Source organism: Paroedura picta, chromosome 1 (assembly GCF_049243985.1).
Source record: "Paroedura picta isolate Pp20150507F chromosome 1, Ppicta_v3.0, whole genome shotgun sequence".
Lineage (NCBI taxonomy): Eukaryota > Metazoa > Chordata > Lepidosauria > Squamata > Gekkonidae > Paroedura > Paroedura picta.
In genome coordinates this window covers 350,482-372,989 of record NC_135369.1, presented here as the reverse complement: position 1 = coordinate 372,989, position 22,508 = coordinate 350,482, and the positions used below count along the sequence as shown (strand labels likewise).

The 22,508-nt window shown below is 58.0% G+C and overlaps 2 protein-coding genes across 2 annotated transcripts in view; both read left to right on the top strand.

Moving 5' to 3' along the window:
* Positions 1 to 22,508, top strand: part of LOC143827844 (immunoglobulin superfamily member 8-like) — a 166,467-nt gene that overhangs the window by 40,313 nt on the left and 103,646 nt on the right. The window lies entirely within an intron of this gene.
* LOC143827672 (ATP-sensitive inward rectifier potassium channel 10) lies at positions 1,118 to 21,337 on the top strand. The gene is made up of 2 exons (XM_077317470.1): positions 1,118 to 1,421; positions 19,861 to 21,337. Exon 2 carries the CDS (start codon positions 19,861 to 19,863, stop codon positions 20,995 to 20,997), a length of 1,137 nt encoding a protein of 378 aa, XP_077173585.1. The 5' UTR covers positions 1,118 to 1,421; the 3' UTR covers positions 20,998 to 21,337.

The following is a 22,508-nucleotide window of genomic DNA, read 5'->3' as shown; positions in this document are numbered from 1 at the left end:
AGAAATGACAAATCCGGAACTGTAGATGACTGAGGATTCCGCAATGAACTTCCCGTGTTTCCAAGCCAAGGGAGTCTCTTTTTTTCCTTTTTATTTATTAGAGCTGGCTCGTGACGGTTAACAATAAAACATCTTATCACAATTTAAAACACCCTGTAAAACAATCACTATTACTCTCCACCAAATACAATTGCAATTAAGATTAACCCCCAATACTAGTTTCCTTGCACCCTTTGAAGAGCAGGGCTGCTGCTGCATCTATTCAGTGAACTTGGGGGGCTTGCCAGTGACGGACTGTGTGGACTAGGTGGGGCAGGCGGAACAGCTGTAGCCCCACTACTTTGCCCACATACTCCCAGTGCACTGAAGGCTCCCCAGAGCTCCCTGGGGCTTGTCTGATGGGTGCCCTCTGCTGAGAGAGTGACCTGCACGGCCTGGATAGGGGCCACTTTCCAAGCCCTCCCCCCTAATGGAGACCCTGCCAGCTTCCCGGGGCCTCGTGCAGACCTGTCAGGTGTCTGTGCAGCGCGGCGGCTGCTTGGAGCTTTGGGCTCCTGATGGAGGACTCGTCAGTCATGTTCTACGGAGGGCTCAACCTGCCCAGGGCTTGGCTGTAACCCCGGCCCACCCACCCCTGGCTGCCGCTGCCCTTGCACACAAAGTGCTGGGGGAGAAACCCAACCCAGGGCCCTGCAAGCCATTTCATTTCCACCTCATTAACTCCCCTCTGAAACTTTCACTTCCCCCCCCACACACTCAGAGCCCCTCCCGCCCCCTCCCCCTCCCCCTCCCACCTTTCCCTGTTGGCTTGCTTTCTTTCTTTCTTTCTTTCTTTCTTTCTTTCTTTCTTTCTTTCTTTCTTTCTTTCTTTCTTTCTTTCTTTCTTTCTTTCTTTCTTTCTTTCTTTCTTTCTTTCTTTCTTTCTTTCTTTCACCCCCCCTCTGTTTCTTCTCCTTCTCCTCGTTCTTTCACACTCTCTTGCTCCTCCCCCCTTGTTCTCCCATTGTGCCGGCCGCTGGCCTCTCCTGATAGGCCCCCGAGGACTGTCCGTCACCTCCTTCTGCCACCCCCTCCTTTTAAAAAATAATCCTTTCATTCACTTGAACTTGGACCAAGTTTGGTAAGAGGTGGAGAGAAAAGAGGAGGCATAAATCCATGGGGGGGACCGAGCCCTCCAGATCGGAGACTCTCTCGGGGGATGTGGGACGAGCTGCCCAGCGCCTTCCTGCCCGGGTCCCACAGCCACAGCCCCAGCCACATCCACACCACCCTTGGCTGGAATCGTGGGGGGCGTGGGGGGAAGTTTGCCAGCACTGAGAGGAAGGCGTCCGCTGTGGCTGGGCCAGCCCCGGTTCTGCTGTGCGCGGTCCGCTCCGGGGGTCTCCGGACTGCTCTTCTGCCCCTCCTTCTCCAGACTCAAGGTAAGGGGGTGGCAGGCAGACCACGGGACTAGCCTGGGGTGGGAGCTGGGGGGAGCCTTGCCCTGTGCATGGGGGGTAGGTGGGGGGCTTCCCCCAGATGCGGCACAGGGCCCCGCCTGGGTCTGGCCCACAGGAGCAATCCTGAAGAGGGGGATGGGAGGATGGACCCAGGTCGGGAGGCTTCCCGCCTAGGAGGGACCACGGTCTACAGATACTGCCCATTTGCTCTGCTGGCCACTGAGCACCAAGGGGGCACCCCCCACCCATGCACTGATAGGTCCCGAATGGGGGGATTTAAAACTGTATGAGGACAGGGAAGTCAGCCAAAGTCTCAGGAAGCAGAAATTCTCTTCAGGGGAACAGCCCCCCCCCCCAGCTTCATCTGTGGCTGGGTCGGCTGGGTTCCCCTTTCCAGCCCTTTTCCTCCGAACCCTGATGACCTCCTCGGGTCCCCTAGTGGGGCTCCAGCCTGGTGGGAGGACGGTCAGCTGCCTGCTCAGAATGGATGCAGGTGTGGGGCAGGGTGTGGGGTCACCCCGGGCCTCTCCTGGCTGCTCCTGGCCAGGCCAGCATTCCTGGGGCGGGGACCTCACTCTGGCCCGCACTGCCTCTGCACCGGCTGCATGTCCTGCTCCTCCCCAGGGGGGGGGGTGCAAAGAAGGTGGGGCGCCCAGCAGGTGCAATGGGCAGGGGCAGGTCTGAGCGGCTCCCCCCTCCCCCCCCCCCGATCAGAGCTGGGTCCCTTTGGCTGCTGGGTCCCTGGGCAAAGTCCTTGGCCGTTCCCCTTGCTGATCGGTGCCCCAGAGTCCGGGATCAGGACCAGGCCCCTCAAGGTGCTCAGCCAAGCTCAGAGGGGGCTTCTCATGCCCGAGGGCTCCGCAGAGGGGAGGGGGTGTCGGGCTGGGGGCTCGTGTGTCTATAGGCCTGCCAATGGCCATCCTGAGGTCGGATGCAGGATTGTAACTCTGAGAACAGGACTGGCCGGCCCATCTGCCGGACCCTTTTCACAGAGGCCACTTCCTGGGAGTCCAGAGAGACGGGGAGCGGGGGGGGGTCTCCCTGGGATGGCTGTCCACAGCTTCCTCTAGATTTCGGGCACCTCCTGCCACCTGGCCCTCCATCCTGTGGCCCCGGAAGATGAGCCAGGGTTTGTTGCCCAAGAAGCCCCCGTGGGGTCAGGCTCCCCACTGGCTCAGCTGCTCCTCCACCATGGGGTCTTTGGGGGTGGGCCTTCTCCTCCGGGGGTCCCCCCAAGTGCTGATGTGCCGGGGCTCTGTTGCTCGGGAGAGCCTTTGGTGAACTGCTGGTGGCAGCAGGCAGAGCGTCTGGACTAGGATCCTGGGAGACCCAGGTTCGAATCCCAAATTGAGCGGTGCAGGGTTGCTGGGTGCCCTTCAGACTGACACACACAGCCCAGCCTACCTCACTGGGTCGATGTGAGGATAGAACTGAGGAGAGGAAAACAACGTCAGCTGCTTTGGGGCGCCTTTGCAGAGACCAGTGAAGGAGTCAATCAAGGAACAAGAGTCAGGAGGGGGGGGGGGCTGTCAGTGCAAAGAAGAGGCGACTTGCTCTCGGCCTCTTCCAAATTCTCTAGCAGGTGCCTGAGAACCCCCTCCCTTCTCATATTCAGCAGGGACCATGTACCTTTGTGTGTGTGTGTGTGTGTGTGTGTGTGTGTGTGTGCTGTGCTATTTGCCGCCAAGTCTCTGCCCACCCACGGCGGCTCTCAGGATGTGACCCCTCCCCCCTCCCCGTATTCTCTCCTTAAGAGCGTGGCCCCGGTCTTGCCAACCGAGGGCCCTGGGGGCCCCCTCTCTGCCCAGGCCTTCCTCTGCTCCTGCGGCCTCCAGCGCTTCGTTTTGGCTTCAAGGGAGCGTTCTGGCTGGATTGATCTACAGCCTTGGATATGTTTTGCTGGGGACGCAGGGGATCCGTGAAACTCCCCCTTTACCTGCATCTTTACGGGCTTGTTGCTGACCCCCCTCCCACCCACCCACCTGCACCCCCCTTCAGACGCGCGCCTGGAAGCCCCTGGGCTGGGAGGAGCTGCTGGGGACGGGAATGTTTCTCCTTCCTTGTTTCCTGGGCTGCTTCTTGAGGCCTCCCTGCTTTGGGGAGGGGTCCCACCGGAGGAGGAGGAGGAGCCCGTGGAGGGAGGGAACCGGCAGGCTCCTTTTCATCTCCCTGCAGGGGACACGGCAGGGCTGCAGGAGCTTGGGGGGCTTAGCAAAACCATGGAAATCAGCCGGTGCCCCCTGGGGTGACATCAACGGCTATTGAGAGGCATTATTAGAAAGGGGAGGCAGGGAGCAAAGGCGGGGGGGGGGAGCTTCAGGAAGCGGAGGGGCAGGCCTCGTGGTGAGGGGTCCACCAGAAAGCCCTGCTGGCCTCAAGCAGAAGCAAATCCTGCCCCAACGTCCACCCTTGAGCCATGAGAGGTAAGGAGGGAATCATAGAATCATAGAGTTGGAAGGGGCCACACAGGCCATCTAGTCCAACCCCCTGCTCAACGCAGGATCAGCCCAAAGCATCCTAAAGCATCCAAGAAAAGTGTGCATCCAACCTTTGCTTGAAGACTGCCAGTGAGGGGGAGCTCACCACCTCCTTAGGCAGCCTATTCCACTGCTGAACTAGAATCCTAGAGTTGGAAGGGGCCATACAGGCCATCTAGTCCAACCCCCTGCTCAACGCAGGATCAGCCCTAAGCATCCTAAAGCATCCAAGAAAACTGTGTATCCAACCTTTGCTTGAAGACTGCCAGTGAGGGGGAGCTCACCACCTCCTTAGGCAGCCTATTCCACTGCTGAACTACTCTGACTGTGAAAAACTTTTTCCTGATATCTAGCCTATATCGTTGTACTTGAAGTTTAAACCCATTACTGCGTGTCCTCTCCTCTGCAGCCAGCAGAAACAGCATCCTGCCCTCCTCCAAGTGCCAACCTTTCAAATACTTAAAGAGGGCTATCATGTCCCCTCTCAACCTCCTTTTCTCCAGGCTGAACATTCCCAAGTCCCTCAACCTATCTTCATAGGGCTTGGTCCCTTGGCCCCAGATCATCTTCGTTGCTCTCCTCTGTACCCTTTCAATTTTATCGATGTCCTTCTTGAAGTGAGGCCTCCAGAACTGCACACAGTACTCCAGGTGTGGTCTGACCAGTGCCGTATACAATGGGACTATGACATCTTGTGCCATATAGAGTTGTTCTCTCTTGCCCCAGAGGGACGGACCAGAACCAATGGGGTGACATTAATTCAAAATAAATTCTGCCTAAACTGCCGGAAGAAGTTCCTGACAGTCAGAAGGGTTTCTCAGTGGAACAGGCTTCCTCAGGAGGAGGTGGGTTCTCCATCTTTGGAGATTTTTAAACAGAGGCTGGAGAGCCATCTGATGGATAGGCTGATTCTGGGAAGGCTCAAGGGGGTGACAGGTGACAGTGGATGAGCGATTGGGATGTGAGTGTCCTGCATAGAGCAGGGGGTTGGACTAGATGACCCAGCAGGTCCCTTCCCACTCTAGGATTCTAGGATTCTGTGAGGGTTCAAGGGGGTGGCAGGTGACAGTGGAGGAGCGAGAGGGTGGTGAGTGTCCTGCATAGTGCTGGGGGTTTGACTAGATGACCCAGGAGATCTTTTCCAAATCTATGACTCTATGATTCAATGAGATCTCCAGGAAATTCAAGATGAAATTAAGGAGCTTCTACAAGACTGAATTTAGTGTACCACATCCTGAGAAAATAATTATTAGAAATGATGGAAGAATCCTAGAATCCTAGAGTTGCAAGGGAGTCCTCCTCTGAAGCTGCTGGCCAAACGGCACTGTCAGCTGGGGGCGTGAAGGGGGAGCTGGGGAGCATTTCGGCCTCCTTAACGGCATGAGGGGCCTCTTGTGCTGCCATGCCCATTCACAGGGGATGCTGCCTCCCAGTGCACCAGACCTTTGGTCCTACCCAGGCCGGCAGCTGCTCTCCAGGGCCTCAGGTGGAGAAGGGTCCTTCCCACCCCCTCCTGCCTGGCCCTTTTCACCAGAGATGCCCCTGGAGACTGAAGCTCCGTGTTCAGCAGAGGCTCCTCCACAAAGCCAGGCCCCCTTGTTTCCCCTGTCCCCCCTTTCCCCCCGACTTCCTCTCCCGGTCTGTGACATTTTGGCCACACGGTCTGTTGGTTGCAAGCCCTGCAGGTTTCCGAAGAAGCCAGAAGACAAGGGTCAAGCGAAGCTCTGCCCCTCTCCAGAGGAGCTTTCCATTTGGAGGGTCACCTCTAGCGGCACAACTTCACTGCAGGAAGGGGCCTGGGGGTGGAGGGTGGGGGGACTGTGAGCCCGGAGAGGCTCAGAACAGCAACCCCATTTGCCCAGGACATGATGGAGAAGAGCCCCCTGGCAAGACTCCTGCACCCCCCCCCCCAACAAAGGGCCAAAAGGCATTTCTCTTCTTTGGTGGAGGAACGGGCTTGCTTCTTGGCATGGCTTGGCCGGGGGGGGGGGGCAGTTGGCAAAGGGCTCCTGGAGTGCAGCAGAGACTGTCCTTGGGCTCGCCCCCCCCCCACAAATGAGAGAAAGTGCAAATGGGGTACGGCCAGGCAGAATGCCTCAGGAGGGGGCCATCCGAGGGGTGTGTGTGTGTTTGCTTCTTTGCATTTCTAGCTGCACCCAATTCTGGAGAGGTGAAATTTGGCACCCGAGGGAGGGAGGGAGGGAGGGAGGGTGCTGACCACATTCCCCAGGAAAGCCCCACATTTCCCGAGGGTTGGCCTGCCTGTCCCGCTGGGTGGGCACGGCCCTTCTAGCAAGGTGAGAACCAGGCCAGCCTGCGGTGCGGCTTGGCCCGGATGGAGGCATAGGGGGCAGGTGGTGGGGGGAGCGCTCTGAAGCAAGCCTCTCCTCCATCAGGTGGGACCTAGCCAGGGAGCACCCCTTGGGGGAGACTGGGCGCTCTGGCAGCAGGGAGGATGGTGTGTGGGGGCAGCAGCTGCTTCCTCTCTGTGTGGGGGCTCTCCCTCCAGGCACCCCTCCCTGAAAGGCAAAGCACAGCGATGGAGTGGGGCAGATAGAGGCCGAGGGGAGGCCGTGGATTGCCTCCCCACTGCGCATACTAAGCAGGTCCTTTCCCTCAAAGCCCTTTTGTGTCCCTGCAAGCTCCATTCAGGCCTTGTCCGGGGGCACAACAATGGGGCCTCTGTGTGCACCGTTCCCCTCACAAACAGTCAAATGCTTTCACCTCCCCCCCCTCCCCGCTTGGACCGGTCCCCTCTCAAGCCTTTGGGTTTCCAGTGTCTGCCGAGAGGCAATGGGGGGCTGCCTTGCCTTGCCTGCTCCCCCCTGCTCCTCCACTGCCCCCAAGCCCCTCCATCCTGGGCCTGGCAATGGGGCGGGGGGGGGTCTGGCCCCATTGCCTCCTCTGACTTACAAGGCCAACGAAAATCTGGCTGGAGGAGGGGCTGGCCCCAGGAGGACCCCCTTTGGGCCTGGTTGCTGCAGGGAAGAGACCAAGGGCTGTGTGTGTGTGTGTGGGGGGGGGGAATAGAGAGGAGGCAGGTATCTGGGGGGGGGACTGGCTGAGCCTCTGAGGCCCCCCAGCACCAAGGAGACAGAGCACCCCTGCCCCCTGACAGAGTGACCTTGGGGCTCGGAGCCACTCAGGGACCCCTGCTCTACATGTTCATCCAGGCCCCTCTTGAAGCTGCCTGTGCTTGCAGCCAGGAATCCTACGTGTGGAGAAGGAGTCCCTTCTGCCTCTCCTCCTTCATTTCAAGGACTGGCCACAAGATCTTGTGATGTGAGAAAGGGAGAAGAAGACTTAGAATCATAGAATCACAGAATCATAGAGTTGGAAGGGGCCACACAGGCCATCTAGTCCAACCCCCTGCTCAACGCAGGATCAGCCCAAAGCATCCTAAAGCATCCAAGAAAAGTGTGCATCCAACCTTTGCTTGAAGACTGCCAGTGAGGGGGAGCTCCCCACCTCCTTAGGCAGCCCCTTCCACTGCTGAACTACTCTGACTGTGAATTTTTTTTCCTGATATCTAGCCTATATCGTTGTACTTGTAGTTTAAACCCATTACTGCGTGTCCTTTCCTCTGCAGCCAATGGGAACAGCATCCTGCCCTCCTCCAAGTGACAACCTTTCAAATACTTAAAGAGGGCTATCATGTCCCCTCTCAACCTCCTTTTCTCCAGGCTGAACATTCCCAGGTCCCTCAACCTATCTTCATAGGGCTTGGTCCCTTGGCCCCAGATCATCTTCATTTTTCTGACCCAGATGCAGAACTTTACATTTATCTTTATTAAATTGCATCTTGTTCTCATTTACCCATTTTTCCATTGTGTTCAGATCTCGTTGAACTCTGTCTCTATCTTCCGGAGTATTTGCCAGTCCTCCCAATTTGGTGTCATCTGCAAACTTGATGAGTAGTCCCTCCACCCCCTCATCTAGATCATTAATAAATATGTTAAAAAGTACCGGGCCGAGCACCGAGCCCTGAGGTACCCCGCTACTCACCTCTCTCCAGTCTGATGAAACACCATTGACAACAACTTATTTCTGCTGTATCCCAGGCCCAATTTTGTCAGCCTCTCTCTGACCTTCCTTCCTTCCTTCCTTCCTTCCTTCCTTCCTTCCTTCCTTCCTTCCTTCCTTCCTTCCTTCCTTCCTTCCTTCCTTCCTTCCTTCCTTCCTTCCTTCCTCTTTCTCTATTTCCTTCCTTCCTTCCTCTTTCTCTATTTCCTTCCTTCCTTCCTTCCTTCCTTCCTTCCTTCCTTCCTTCCTTCCTTCCTTCCTTCCTTCCTCTTTCTCTATTTCCTTCCTTCCTTCCTTCCTTCCTTCCTTCCTTCCTTCCTTCCTTCCTTCCTTCCTTCCTTCCTTCCAAGGTCATTTCCCTTTCCTGTTTCTGCTACTTCCCCAATCCCTTTAGCAGTGTGGTGACCAGAACTGTATGTCATTGTAAACAAACAAACAAACAAACAAAGGCCCAGGATTCCCAATGAGGCCATCGACTTATCCAGGGCCCCCAGGATATTGGCTGATGGGTTTTCAGTCCCCTTCCGGATATCCCAGCATGGCATTTGGGTCACACATCCCTGCTCCAGCCCGCTGCGTCTGTTGGGGTCCCCCTGCACCAAACGCCTGCCTTCTCTTGCCAGAAGCGGGACGGCCCAGGCGGACGCTCTGTTCTCACTTCAGCTGCAGACTCCGCTGTGGTTCCATTTTCTGCCGCCCTGGTTGGCGTTGGCTGGAGATCACCGGGGGCTGCTGACCGGCCTGGAGGATCCCCACAAAGCAGGGGTCCTTTCGGAAGGGGGCATTGGGCAGGGGTGCAAAGTCCAGGAAGCAGCAACCTCTGTGCACAGCAGGCGAAAACCTTGGCTGAGAACTGGGGGCCCTCCCCTCGATCCAGTTCCAGTGCACGAGAAGCCCCCTCCCACGTGAGATCCCTCCTCTGGCGGGGCCCACACAACGGCCATTGCGGGGGTTGTGCCTCTCCGCTCCTCACACGCCCGCCGTGCCCAAGCCCAGTCCCCCCAGGCGGGACACAGGTTCTAACAAGCTGACTCTTGTTCCAGATTCTGCCCTGTTGCCCTGGAGGTAGGAACCGATTTGCAGGCTAATCTTGTAAAGTGTCTCAGGGTTACACTTTAACCATGCTTGCCGCAGGGTAGGAAGCTGCCTCCTGCTCATGCCGCAGCAGCTGGCAGGTCTGGCTCTTTGGGCGAGGGCGTAGAGGGCAGCTATGGGCTGGCCAGCTGGCCTTGACAGAACCTTGGGCCAGGAAGGCTCCTGCAGGTGTGGTTCCTCTCTCTTGCCGTACCCCACCAAGAAACGTGGAAGGCGGTTCAGAGAGGAAGGCACTGCTCTCCAGCCAGCCTGCCCACTCCTCAGACTACAGCTCCCAGAATTCCTGGAAGGAAGCCATGGCAGTGAATGGGGAGCCACAGGCAGAGACCTCTCCAGGCAGCCCCAGGGCCTCAAAGGCATGAGAGACTGATCACTGGCCAGGAGCCAAGCCGTTGGAAATAAAAAAATAAACATTGGCTTCCATACAGATCCGGGAGGGACCCTGACTCATTGGCAGAGCCTCTGCTTGGCATGCAGAACTCCCAGGCTCAAACCCTGGAATCTCCACTTAAAGGACCAGGCGGAAAGTGGCATGAAAGACCCCTGCCTGAGACCCCGGAGAGCAGCGGCCAGCCTGACCTTGACTGATCTACCGTCTGATCCAGTTTTGAGGCAGCTTCATGTGTTGGTTGAGCTTAAGAGAACGGGACAGAGAGAAGAAACCTCTGAATCCCAGAGCCGGGAGGAAACATCAGGGGAAGGCCTCGGCCTCCCTGCCCTGTGGCTGGCCCTGCAGAGGAACCGGCTGGCCCCTGGGAGAGATGGGAGGCTGAACTGGAGGGACCCTCCCTGGCCTGACCCAGCAGGGCTCTTCTGAGGGTCTTCTCAGGGGAAGGCCTCGGCCTCTCTGCCCTGTGTCTGGCCCTGCAGAGGAACTGGCTGGCCCCTGGGTGAGACGGGAGGCTGGACTGGAGGGACCCTCCCTGGCCTGACCCAGCAGGGCTCTCCTGAGGGTCTTCTCAGGGGAAGGACTCGGCCTCTCTGCCCTGTGGCTGGCCCTGCAGAGGAACTGGCTGGCCCCTGGGTGAGACGGGAGGCTGGACTGGAGGGACCCTCCCTGGCCTGACCCAGCAGGGCTCTTCTGAGGGTCTTCTCAGGGGAAGGCCTCGGCCTCTCTGCCCTGTGGCTGGCCCTGCAGAGGAACTGGCTGGCCCCTGGGTGAGACGGGAGGCTGGACTGGAGGGACCCTCCCTGGCCTGACCCAGCAGGGCTCTCCTGAGGGTCTTCTCAGGGGAAGGCCTCGGCCTCTCTGCCCTGTGGCTGGCCCTGCAGAGGAACCGGCTGGCCCCTGGGAGAGATGGGAGGCTGGACTGAAGGGACCCTCCCTGGCCTGACCCAGCAGGGCTCTTCTGAGGGTCTTCTCAGGGGAAGGACTCGGCCTCTCTGCCCTGTGGCTGGCCCTGCAGAGGAACTGGCTGGCCCCTGGGTGAGACGGGAGGCTGGACTGGAGGGACCCTCCCTGGCCTGACCCAGCAGGGCTCTTCTGAGGGTCTTCTCAGGGGAAGGCCTCGGCCTCTCTGCCCTGTGGCTGGCCCTGCAGAGGAACTGGCTGGCCCCTGGGGGAGAGGGAAGGCTGGGCTGTATAGACCCTCCCTGGTCTGATCCAGCAGGGCTCTTCTGAGGGTCTTCTCAGGGGAAGGCCTCGGCCTCTCTGCCCTGTGGCTGGCCCTGCAGAGGAACTGGCTGGCCCCTGGGGGAGAGGGAAGGCTGGGCTGTATAGACCCTCCCTGGTCTGATCCAGTAGAGCGTATCCAATTTTCCTATGTCTGAGCTGGATCACAAGGAACTGTTCTGCTTCCCTAGAGCAAGAAATGTGAGCAGCGTAGGACCCAATTAGAAATCTAGTAGCTGGAGAAAGTCATGTGCAGGGGGAGAAAGAAAGGCAGACCTGAGTCTCTGTCTTGTGCCAGATTAATGCAAGTCAAAGTTCAGGGGGTTAATGTATAATGACTGCAAGACTCCCCCCCTCTTGAATTGTGCATGTGGGGGAATCGGAGCTCCTCCTGAGGCTTCAGGGATGGTGAAATCTCTATTCTGCACAAACTCACCAGTCTATCAAGGGCGGAGAAGCCCCATCCCTGGTCCAAAGGTGTCCCTCTGTGGAGCCTGCTCTACCAGGCTCACGGGGCTGGTGTCTGGGCCCTGCGGCATTTCCATTTCCCCTTGGCAAAGAGCTAGAAAGCAAAGGTGCCGGGGGCCGAGGGCCAAGGGCCAAGTCCTCCGGGATACCTCTGTCTCCGGTGCCATTTCTCCCCAGCTGCAGGCAGAGGGTTCCTGAGGAGAGCCAGGCTTTCGACCTGGAGGCCTGCAGGTTTGGGTCACGCTTACCCTCGCCGGTCTGAATGCTTAGTAGACTTGTAGCTCCTCATGCATTGATGTTTGCTTGCAGTTTCTATGCACTATGGCTTTTGTGGTTTTGTGGGGGCATAAATACTCAGTAAATAAATCATAAATGGACTCCGGGGAATGGTAGAGGACAGGAAGGCCTGGAGGATCATTGTCGTTGGGGTTGCGATGGGTCGGACACGACTTCGCACCTAACAACAACAACAAAATGCTCAGTGGTAGCAGAAAGTGGCAGACAGTTGAAGGGGACCCCCCCCCCCAGGTGTCCAAGGCGAGGGACATGCATAGTTTGGTGTCGGCTGCCTCTGTGTGGTGGCCCCAGACTTCTGTAGAAGGCTGATCCTGTCTGTTCAAATGGGCCATCTGGGTCATGGCAAAAGACACACACGCCAGGGTGAGGTTGTGTGTATGTGTGTGGGTGTTTTCCACAGCTTGTCTCTGCACAACAGTCCTGGACTTCTTTGGGGGGGGGGTCTCCCATCCAAGTGCTATTCAGGGCCGGTTCTGCTTAGCTCTCAAGACGAGGCCAACCTGTGCCCTGCAAGGAGGGCCAGAAGCCACACTGGGGCCCGTAACGGCCCCGACCGCTGGTGGCCTGGACAGTGCTGTTTGGCCCTGACCTCTCAGCAGAGCGATGGGGCTGGCTTGGGGGGGGGGCAGTTCAGGATGCGCCCCCCCAACCCTTCCAGAAGAGATAACGCCCTCCCCTGGGGAGGCCACGTTCCATGGGAAGATGGCCCCGACGAACTTGGTCTTCTGCATTTATCGGGAGGATCAAGAAGAGCCGCGATTGTTCCGGCCAAGGAGATCTGGGGACTGGGAAACCCTTTCATCCAGCCTTCGTTCGGCAGCGTGGGGCGGGGCAGGGGGAGAACCTGAGCCCACGGCTGGTGGTGAGAACTGGAGGCCTTCCCATCTGGATAAGGGCAGAGGTCTCCAGGCTGGCCGAGCCACAGCGAGAGCCTGGCCGGGGTGGGGGTGGGGGTGGGCTGTATCCGTCCACTCAGTGATAAGCTGATGTGGTGTAGCTGCTAGAGTGTCAGAGTGCGGCCCTGCGTGAGAGCCAGGCTCAAAACCCCTCCCTGCCAGGGAACTGGGGCCTCACTCGCTCCCTGCTTGACCTCCCTCACTGCGGGGCAGGTGGGAGAATTAACAGAGGAGGGGCATGAGGTGAGCTTGGTCCTCACTGAGCAGAAAGAGGGGGGGGGCTATAAAGGAAGCCAGTCACTGGGGCAAGTCTTAAATCCAGAGCAATTTACATGCAGCCCTCTTGAACGGGGGGGGGGGGGATCTGAGGGATTTCGACTTGCCTCCCATGAAGGAGGGGGTCTCCTCCAAGAGCTACGGGGATTGCTGGGGTTTGCCACCTGAGCATGGCCCTGGAGGGAGCCAGGATCTGTTCCCCCTTGACCTGGATTTCGCCTCCATCTGGGCACTTCTGAGGTGGATTTCTTCTGTGGACGTTGGCCCTCTCCTTCCTTCCTTCCTTCCTTCCTTCCTTCCTTCCTTCCTTCCTTCCTTCCTTCCTTCCTTCCTTCCTTCCTTCCTTCCTTCCTTCCTTCCTTCCTTCCTTCGCACCCTGACCCCCCCCCCGTGGTTCTGGGCCATTCCTGGATCGCACCCTCTGTGCAGCCCTCTTTGCTCCCCCCCCTCGATCCAAGCCCTGGGCCCTCCCAGCGGCCTCCTTCTCCCGTATCTGTTTCCTGTGGCATCCAGAGATCTTCTCTGCCCAGGGGCTCCAGGTGAGAAAGCTGATCCACAAAGCAGCCTTTGTCCGGCCCTGGGATTGCGGAGGCTCAGCCAGAGTTTCTCCCTCTGCTGCCTCACCTCGCATCTGGGCTCTCGGGGGACGCAGCGGCTATTGCTGCCTCCCCCCTCCCCGCACAGGGCAGCCCCCTCCTGCCTGTCCACCTGCTTGGGGGCACCTCCTGGCAGAGGCAGCCCTGAGCCCTAGGAAAGGTCACCTGGCCGCCCAGGACTGGTTAATCAGTGACTGCAGCGGCCGGCCAAGGAGGGGGCAGGGCAAGGGAGGCCGGGGGGGGGGGGGGCTGGTGCCAGTGCTGGGCTCCACAGCCAGATGCAACAGGTGGCAGAGGGAAGGGCAGTGGGGGAGATCTGAGTGCCCCCCCATCACACCTTGGCCACAAGGGACCCTTCAGATATCCCCTGCTCTTATGCAGAGCTGCCAACCTCCAGGAAGAGTCTGGGAGTCTCCTAAAATCATGACTGCCTTCCAGAGGACAGAGATCAGTTCCTCTGGAGCAAACTTCATGTCCTGGGGAGGAGTGCGAACTTCTACTCTGGCGAGCTGGGTTTGATTCCCCCCTTCCTCCTCCTCCTCCTCCTCCACATGCAGCCAGCTGGGTGACCTTGGGCTTGCCACAGCTGTTCTGTTCAGGTCTCTCTCAGCCTCCCCTCCCTCACAGGGTGTCCGTTATGGGGAGAGGAAAGGGAAAGCGATTGGAAGCCGCTTTGAGACTCCTTCGGGTAGGGAAAAGCGGCATATAAGAACCAACCCTTCTTCTTCTTCTTCAGTAATCTCAGGGCTCTCTCAGCCTCTCCTCCCTCACAGGGTGTCTGTTGTGGGGAGAGGAAGGGAAGGCGACTGGAAGCTCCTTTGAGCCTCCTTCGGGTAGAGAAAAGCGGCACATAAGAACGAACTCTTCTTCTTCTTCAGTAATCTCAGGGCTCTCTCAGCCTCACCCACCTCACAGGGTGTCTGTTGTGGGGAGAAAAAGGGAAGGCGACTGGAAGCCGCTTTGAGCCTCCTTCGGGTAGAGAAAAGTGGCATATAAGAACCAACTCTTCTTCTTCTTCAGTAATCTCAGGGCTCTCCCAGCCTCCCCTCCCTCCCAGGGGGTCTGTTGTGGGGAGAGGAAAGGGAAGGCGATTGGAAGCCGCTCTGAGACTCTTTTGGGTAGAGAAAAGTGGCATATAAGAACCAACTCTTCTTTTTCTTCAGTAATCTCAGGGCTTTCTCAGCCTCACCCACCTCACAGGGTGTCTGTTGTGGGGAGAGGAAAGGGAAGGCAACTGGAAGCCGCTTTGAGCCTCCTTCGGGTAGAGAAAAGTGGCATATAAGAACCAACTCTTCTTCTTCTTCAGTAATCTCAGGGCTCTCTCAGCTCCTGCTTTAGGATGCTTTGGGCTGATCCTGCGTTGAGCAGGGGGTTGGACTAGATGGCCTGTATGGCCCCTTCCCACTCTAGGATTCTATGATTCTATGATTCCACCTCCCTTACAGGGTGTCTGTTATGGGAAGAGGAAAGGGAAGGCGACTGTAAACCGCTTTGAGACTCCTTCGGGTAGAGAAAAGCGGCATATAAGAACCAACTTCTTCTTCTTCTTCAGTAATCTCAGGGCTCTCTCACCTCCACCTCCCTTACAGGGTGTCTGTTTGGGGAGAGGAAAGGGAAGGCGACTGGAAGCCGCTTGGAGACTTCTTAGGGTGGAGAAAAGCGGCATATAAGGACCAACTCTTCTAATCTGGCCAGCTGTGCTTGATTCCCCGCTCCTCCTCCCCCACATGCAGCCAGCTGGGTGACCTTGGGCTCAGCACTGAGAAAGCTGTTCTGACTGAGCAGTTCTCTCCGGGCTCTCGTCTCCTTCTGAAGCACCTTCCCGCCTCCTGCCCCGGTCGCTGCCATAAAAGCCCTGGCGTGGAGGCCTTTCTGGGCGTGAGGCTCCCTGGAACAAGCTCTCCTGTGTGGCAGCTGCCAAGGCAGATGGTCAGCACCGATTTTGGACACGCCGCAGCAGAGCGGCCGGCTCTCCTGCCAGGGCTTTGGAGCTAGCTGGGGGCCCCTGGCAAGAGGCTGGCTGGGACGGGGGGCAGCAAGGTCCCAGCATCCCCACGTGGTGCCCCGTGGAAGGCAGGATGGGCTCTCAGGCCAGGACCCCCCCAGGGAAGGCACCGCCACCCCCTCCCACTTCTGTGCCCCGGCAGGCCCCCTCGGTAAGGGGCTTGGTCCATAGTACCCCGCAGGGGCCTGGCAGGCCTTGGCATGGGCCCCCGGAGCCAGCCCAGGCTGTAGGGTTGCCAACCACCAGGAGAGGGTGGAGCTCTCGTGGAGTCACGCATGATTCCCCTTCCCAGGAGAAAATGGCCGTGCTGGAAGGTGGAAGGTGGGCTGTAGGCTGACGTAGTGCCCTGCCCTGCCCCGCCCCCGCCCCTCCCGGGCGCCTCCCTCCAGTAGCCCCAGACCCAGAGTTGGCATCCCCATTGGGCCAGGGCCTCTCAGGCCCCCCAACAGCCAAGGCCGGACCAGCAGCAGGCGAGGGGCCGCTGCAGCAAAGGCAGAGGGAGGTGCCCCACAAGTGGCCAGGGGGCAGCCCCTTGCCAAGGCGAATCGCAGCAGCACCCAGCCCAGGGGAGGAGGGGGAGGAGGAATAGCCCGGCTTGGACGGCACAAAGGGCACAAAGGGTGGGGCAGAGATTGTTCCCACAGCCTTGCCTTCACCCCCTCCCCCCTCCAGACCAGTCTGGGCTTGGGTGAAGTTTTCATGGCTGTCCTCAGAGGACCTCAGAATCTGCTGCCGGGGTGTTGTGTGTGTGTGTGTGGGGGGGGGAGTCAGGTGCTGGAGGAAGGGGGCCAAGCTTTTGTGGGGCAGCCAGCTGAGGTTCTCTGGGGCCCTGCCTGGTTGTTCCCCAAGGGAGCTTCTGGGAAGCCAGCTGGGGGGGGGGGAGGGCTGGAGGAGGAGCCTTGGCATGGACGTGGGCCAGCTGCAGTCCAGCCCTTGGGGTCACTGAGGAGGCCAAGGCTGGCCGGGGACCTTCTTTGGCAGCATCTGGACTGAAGGGGGAGTCCCCTTGCCCAAGCCCAAGTGACCCTGAGGAGAGACCTGGCGACACCAAGCCAGCCAAGAGGAAATTTCGGTGCCAACTCAGGCTTCAATCTGGGCAAGGGACAGGGTGCCCTCTTTGCGTCAAGTGGCCAGAGGCCCCCCAGGGGAGGACAGCCAAGCCCCCTCCCCCTCCCAGCCACCCCCCGCAGGGGCCGGCGGTCTTGGGGGGACTGCGGCTTCCACAAGACCTTTCCAAACATTGACAGGTCCGGATGAAAAGGGCCTTTCTTGTCCATGATGGGTTTGTTTTCCGGCTGAGGCTCCAGGGGACGGCGGGGCAGAGAAGGGGCAGTGCCTCTCCGGGAACATGGGGGGGGGTCGGCCTGCTTTCATCCCCCTCCTGATTGACGGGCTCTGTGAAGGGGGAGAGGGTGGGGGAGGCTTGGCCAGGGCCAGGGACGTCCGGCCGGGCACACGGGAGGCACAGGCTGGCGTCTCTTCTGCCCGGCCATCCCTGCCAACTTTGGCCGGATGTTTTGGGCTTGGTTCTTCCGCCACATTCACCCATTCTGGGATCCAGAAGTCAAGCAGGGGAATGGGGCCAGGGTTGCCAGCCTCCAGGGGAGGCCTGGAGATTTCCAAGAAGGACAGCTGATCTCCAAACGTTCGAGGGGACAGAGAAAAGGGCCGCTCTGGGAGGCAGGCTCTGTGGCACGTCCCCTCCCACCCTTCAACAACCCTCGTCCTCCCCAAGCTCCACTCCCCAAATCTCCAGGGGCTTCTCAACCTGGAGTTGGCAACTATAATCAGGGGCTCTTGGGTAGCCCAGCAGAACCCTAGTGGGAGCATTGCAGGGGGGCGTGAGAGATACCCTGGGCCTGGAAAATGGCATATTAAGGTTTTGAAACTGATTTTAAACTGTGCTGCGTTATTGAGAGCCAGCTTGGTGGAGCGGTTAGGAGCCGGGCTGGGTTCCCCCTTCCTCCTCCACAGGCAGCCAGCTGGGTGACCCTGGGCTCCCCACAGCACTGATAGAGCTGTTCTGACCAAGCAGTGATATCAGGGCTCTCCCAGCCTCACCCACTCCACAGGGTGGCTGTTGTGGGGAGAGGAAAGGGGAGGCAAATGGAAGCCGCTTTTAAATTCCTTTGGGCAGAGAAAAGCGGCATATGAGAACCAACTCTTCTTCTTCTTCTTCTTCTTCTTCTTCTTCTTCTTCTTCTTCTTCTTCTTCTTCTTCTTCTTCTTCTTCTTCTTCTTCTTCTTCTTCTTCTTCTTCTTCTTCTTCTTCTTCTTCAGTAATCTTAGGGCTCTCTCAGCCTCCCATCCCTCACAGGGTGTCTGTTGTGGGGAGAGGAAAGGGAAGGTAACTAAGCCCCTTTGAGCCTCCTTCGGGTAGAGAAAAGGGGCCTATAAGAACCAACTCTTCTTCTTCTTCTTCTTCAGGAATCTCAGGGCTCTCTCAGCCTCCCCTCCCTCACAGGGTGTCTGTTGTGGGGAGAGGAATGGGAAGGCGACTGGAAGCCACTTTGAGACTCCTTCGGGTAGAGAAAAGGGGCCTATAAGAACCAACTCTTCTTCTTCTTCAGGAATCTCAGGGCTCTCTCAGCCTCCCCTCCCTCACAGGGTGTCTGTTGTGGGGAGAGGAATGGGAAGGCGACTGGAAGCCACTTTGAGCCTCCTTCGGGTAGAGAAAAGCGGCATATAAGAACCAACTCTTCTTCTTCTTCAGTAATCTCAGGGCTCTCTCAGCCTCCCCTCCCTCACAGGGTGTCTGTTGTGGGGAGAGGAAAGGGAAGGCGACTGGAAGCCGCTCTGAGCCTCCTTCGGGTAGAGAAAAGGGGCCTATAAGAACCAACTCTTCTTCTTCTTCTTCAGGAATCTCAGGGCTCTCTCAGCCTCCCCTCCCTCACAGGGTGTCTGTTGTGGGAAGAGGAAAGGGAAGGCGACTGACACAGAATGCTCGACTGGAAGGGCCACTGGCCTGAACCAACAGGGGCTCTCAGGTGTGCTTCTGTCTGGGCTGAGATTCTCTGCCTTCTTGGTGCTTGGGGGGGGGGCAAGGATTGGGGGGCTTCTAGATTACTGGCCCTGCTAGCAGACCTCCTGATGGCCCTTGGCTTTGTGACACACAATGCTGGTCTGGAGAGGGCACTGGCCTGACCCAACATGGTTTCTCTAGGTTCTTAGATGTACTGGGAGGTCCCTCCTCATGCCCAGACCTCTCCTGCCATCTGCTGGAACACACAAAAGAAACAGGCTCCTTTCTTCTGCCCTTTCCTCTGGATGTTTCCACTAAGTTTAAACAGGGTGTATGATAAAACCATTTGTTTTTATATACACTACAGCTAAAGCTTTAATGTTTATTGCCATAAAAATATAACAATATTTATTTATTATTTGATTTATAGACTGCCAGTCTCCACAAGCATGCCCTGGGTGGTTCACAGTATTGATTAAAACATTCATAGACAAATGGAAAATATCCTAAAAATTAAAATTTACCACCCAAACACACACCACACAACTTCTGCCATCTTAATTCTGGCCTGCAAGATGGGCTGTCAGCTGGGAACAGATGCTCAGCCAACAAGAGGGAAGGGACCTGAAAGAAGTGGAGAGGCAGGAAGTCCACAGATTCAGCTGTCCTAGACTCAACCACAGGCCTGGTAGAAGAGCAGCGTCTTCAGGCCTGCAGGATTGCGATGGCCCCTTCCCACTCTAGGATTCTGGGAGTCTAGTTCAGCAGTGGAAGGGGCTGCCTGAGGAGGTGGGGAGCTCCCCCTCACTGGCCGTCTCCAAGCAGCGGCTGGGCAGATCCTTCTCCTGGATGCTGGAGGCTGATCCTGCACTGAGCAGGGGGTGGACTAGATGGCCTGCATGGACCCTTCCCACTCTAGGATTCTATGGGTCTAGTTCAGCAGTGGAAGGGGCTGCCTGAGGAGGTGGGGAGCTCCCCCTCACTGGCCGTCTTCAAGCAGCGGCTGGACAGATCCTTCTCCTGGATGCTGGAGGCTGATCCTGCACTGAGCAGAGGGTGGGACTGGATGGCCTGCATGGCCCCTTCCCACTCTGGGATTCTAGGAGTCTAGTTCAGCAGTGGAAGGGGCTGCCTGAGGAGGTGGGGAGCTCCCCCTCACTGGCCGTCTTCAGGCAGCGGCTGGACAGATCCTTCTCCTGGATGCTGGAGGCTCATCCTCCACTGAGCAGGGGGTGGGACTGGATGGCCTGCATGGACCCTTCCCACTCAAGGATTCTATGGGTCTAGTTCAGCAGTGGAAGGGGCTGCCTGAGGAGGTGGGGAGCTCCCCCTCATTCTAGGAGTCTAAGTTCCCAGCCAGGGTAGGCAGATGAAAATGCAGAAGGGGGGACTGGCAGGAAATAATTATATGGTGGGCGGAGAGTGGAATGGAGTCATACCAGGTTGGTTGAGGGGCTTAGAACCATCCCATGTTGCACTTTGCATCTATGGAGATGTTTTCATTAAAAAAAATCATTGCTTAAAAAGGAGGGCAGGAAATTAAGTCAGAGGGCATCTCTCTGTCCATTGCTGGCCCTCCAGAGGAACTGGCTGGCCCCTGAGTGGGGCAGGAGGCTGGACTAGGCGTACTGTTGGCCTGACCCAGCAGGGGTCTTCTTCTGGCATTATCCTGTTCTTATCCCCCCCCCCCGCCTTCTTTTGTTCCCTCCCGCAGATGACTTCGGCCACCAAAGTCTACTACAGCCAGACGACGCAGACGGACAGCCGCCCCCTGATAGCCGCCGCCCTCCGCAAGAGGCGTGTGATGACGAAGGATGGGCGGAGCAACGTGAGGATGGAGCACATCGCAGACAAGCGGTTCCTCTACCTGAAGGACCTGTGGACCACCTTCATCGACATGCAGTGGCGCTACAAGCTGATCCTGTTCTCGGCCTCCTTTGCGGGGACCTGGTTCGTCTTTGGCGTCATCTGGTACCTTGTGGCTGTGCTGCACGGAGACCTGCTGGAGTTTGACCCTCCCGCCAACCACACGCCATGCGTCATGCAAGTCCACACGCTGACCGGGGCCTTCCTGTTCTCCCTGGAGTCCCAGACCACCATTGGCTACGGCTTCCGCTACATCAGCGAAGAGTGTCCGCTCGCCATTGTCCTCCTCATCAGTCAGCTGGTCCTGACGACCATCATGGAGATCTTCATCACGGGCACCTTCCTGGCCAAGATCGCCCGGCCCAAGAAGAGGGCGGAGACCATCAAGTTCAGCCAGAACGCGGTTGTGGCACAGCACAATGGCAAGACGTGCCTGATGATCCGGGTGGCCAACATGCGCAAGAGCCTGCTCATCGGCTGCCAGGTCACGGGCAAGCTCCTCCAGACCCACCTCACCAAAGAAGGAGAGAACGTCCGACTCAACCAGGTGAACGTGGACTTTCAGGTGGACACCTCCTCAGACAGCCCCTTCCTCATCCTGCCCCTCACGTTCTACCACGTGGTGGACGACAGAAGCCCCTTCCGGGACATGGCTCTGCGCACGGGCGAGGGAGACTTTGAGCTGGTGGTCATTCTCAGTGGCACCGTGGAATCCACCAGCGCCACCTGCCAGGTGCGGACCTCCTACCTCCCCGAAGAGATCCTTTGGGGCTACGAATTCACCCCGGTCATCTCTCTGTCTGCCAGTGGGAAGTACGTGGCGGATTTCAGTCTCTTTGAGCAGGTGGTCAAAGTTGCACCACCTTGCTGCCTCCATGAGACCGTAAGATATGGAGATCCTGAAAAACTGAAGCTGGAAGAATCCTTTCGGGAGAAGGCCGAGAGGGAGAGCAGCCCTCTAAGCGTCCGGATCAGTAATGTTTGAGGGTCCTGAGAACTTTCCAGGACAGCTGTCCCCCTTGGATCCTTTTAACATCTCTAGTACCTCCCTCCGTATTGTCTTCTCTTCCAACCCATCCCAGCCCCCTCCCAGGGGGCAGGGAGGGATCTCTCCTTCTCTCGGACCATTAATTCCCCCCTAAGGACACAGCCAGCAAGTAGCTCTCAGCCTGCTCCAGCACAAAAATCTTGCACCATTGTTTGGAAACATTTGCTTCAGCGTCTTCATCTTCAAATGCGTCCCGTGCTGGAGCCGCTGTCCGTGTGTCCCCCACAACTGGTTTCCTGGTGTCCCGAACGGGCAGGACTGTGTCTTTCCGGGGTGGGCAGGATTCTACAAGTTCTCTATCTGATGGGAAACTCCCCTCGCCAGCCCGGCCTGTGGTTAGTGGATGGCTGCAGCATTCCAGCCCTGCTCAGGTGGAAGCCATGCCCCCCCCACTACACCAGGCCCCCTGAACTGGGCACCTCCCACAAAGGGGGGAAACTTTCCTATAGCAGAGTCACGCGGTGGACCCTGCGATCTGCAGTTCTCCTCTCCGCACGACCTTTCTGTGCAAGACACTTGGACCAAGGGAAGACACCCTTCTGCCTCCTCCATGAATAGCCACGTTTTGCCCCTTGGTTCTTAACTAAGCCAGAGGTGGACCATGCGGCCAGATACATCCCCCCCCGAGGACTGCCGGGGGCCTCTGGACTGGAGGGGCAATTGATGCACTTATGGGTTTCTCTGTACCCTCCTTCACTGTCGACTGTGGAGGTGGAAATTTTTAAAACAAGTTTTGCAAGGATGGCAGAAGCCCCCGGGGTGTAGAATGTCCTCTGTTTCTCAAGTCCCAGGCAGCCAGAGAGCCTCTTCCCCGCGTGGGCGGCAGTTCCCCCTCTCTCTCTCCACCAGCCGTCCTTCTGGAAACAAAAGTGCTTTCCTTCCCCCAAGGAAAGGAGGATCCCTGGCTGGCTGGCTGGCTGGCTGGCAGTGGGGCACCAGTGTTTCCCTGAGCGAGTGGGCGACCTGCCGGCACATCTGGGCGATGCGTCCCGTGACAGCGCTCCAGAAGGAAAGGGGCATGCTTCTCTGGCCACAGAGCCACACCGGAGTCGCTGCCCGTCTTCTTGCTGCCGCTACTGTACTACACTGACATCAGAAATGCTGGATCAAAAAGCAGAGCCAACGGGAAACGCAGCCCCCTTCCCCGCCCACCCTGTCTTCCCACCCCCACCCCCTTGAGCACATGGATGATTTGGGGAGATGGGGACAGAGGACAAGTGGGAGAAGCCTTGGTGCACCCTTGTGAAGGCCGGCCAACAAATCCCTAGGGCCTGTCCAAGGCGAAGAAACGGCCTCTTTGCATCTGGGGAAAACTAACACTGGATTTTTTAAAACAAGTGTAGCCTTAATAACATAGAAGAGACTTCCAGCAAAAGCTGGCCACAGGGAGGGGGCCATCCGTGGGCCCTCAGCCTCTGAGAGCTCTGTGGCCCCCGGGCGGGGGCTGC

Bases quoted from the DNA above. Each gene is read 5' to 3' on its own strand.
- LOC143827672 (XM_077317470.1), top strand. From the start codon at position 19,861: ATGACTTCGGCCACCAAAGTCTACTACAGCCAGACGACGCAGACGGAC.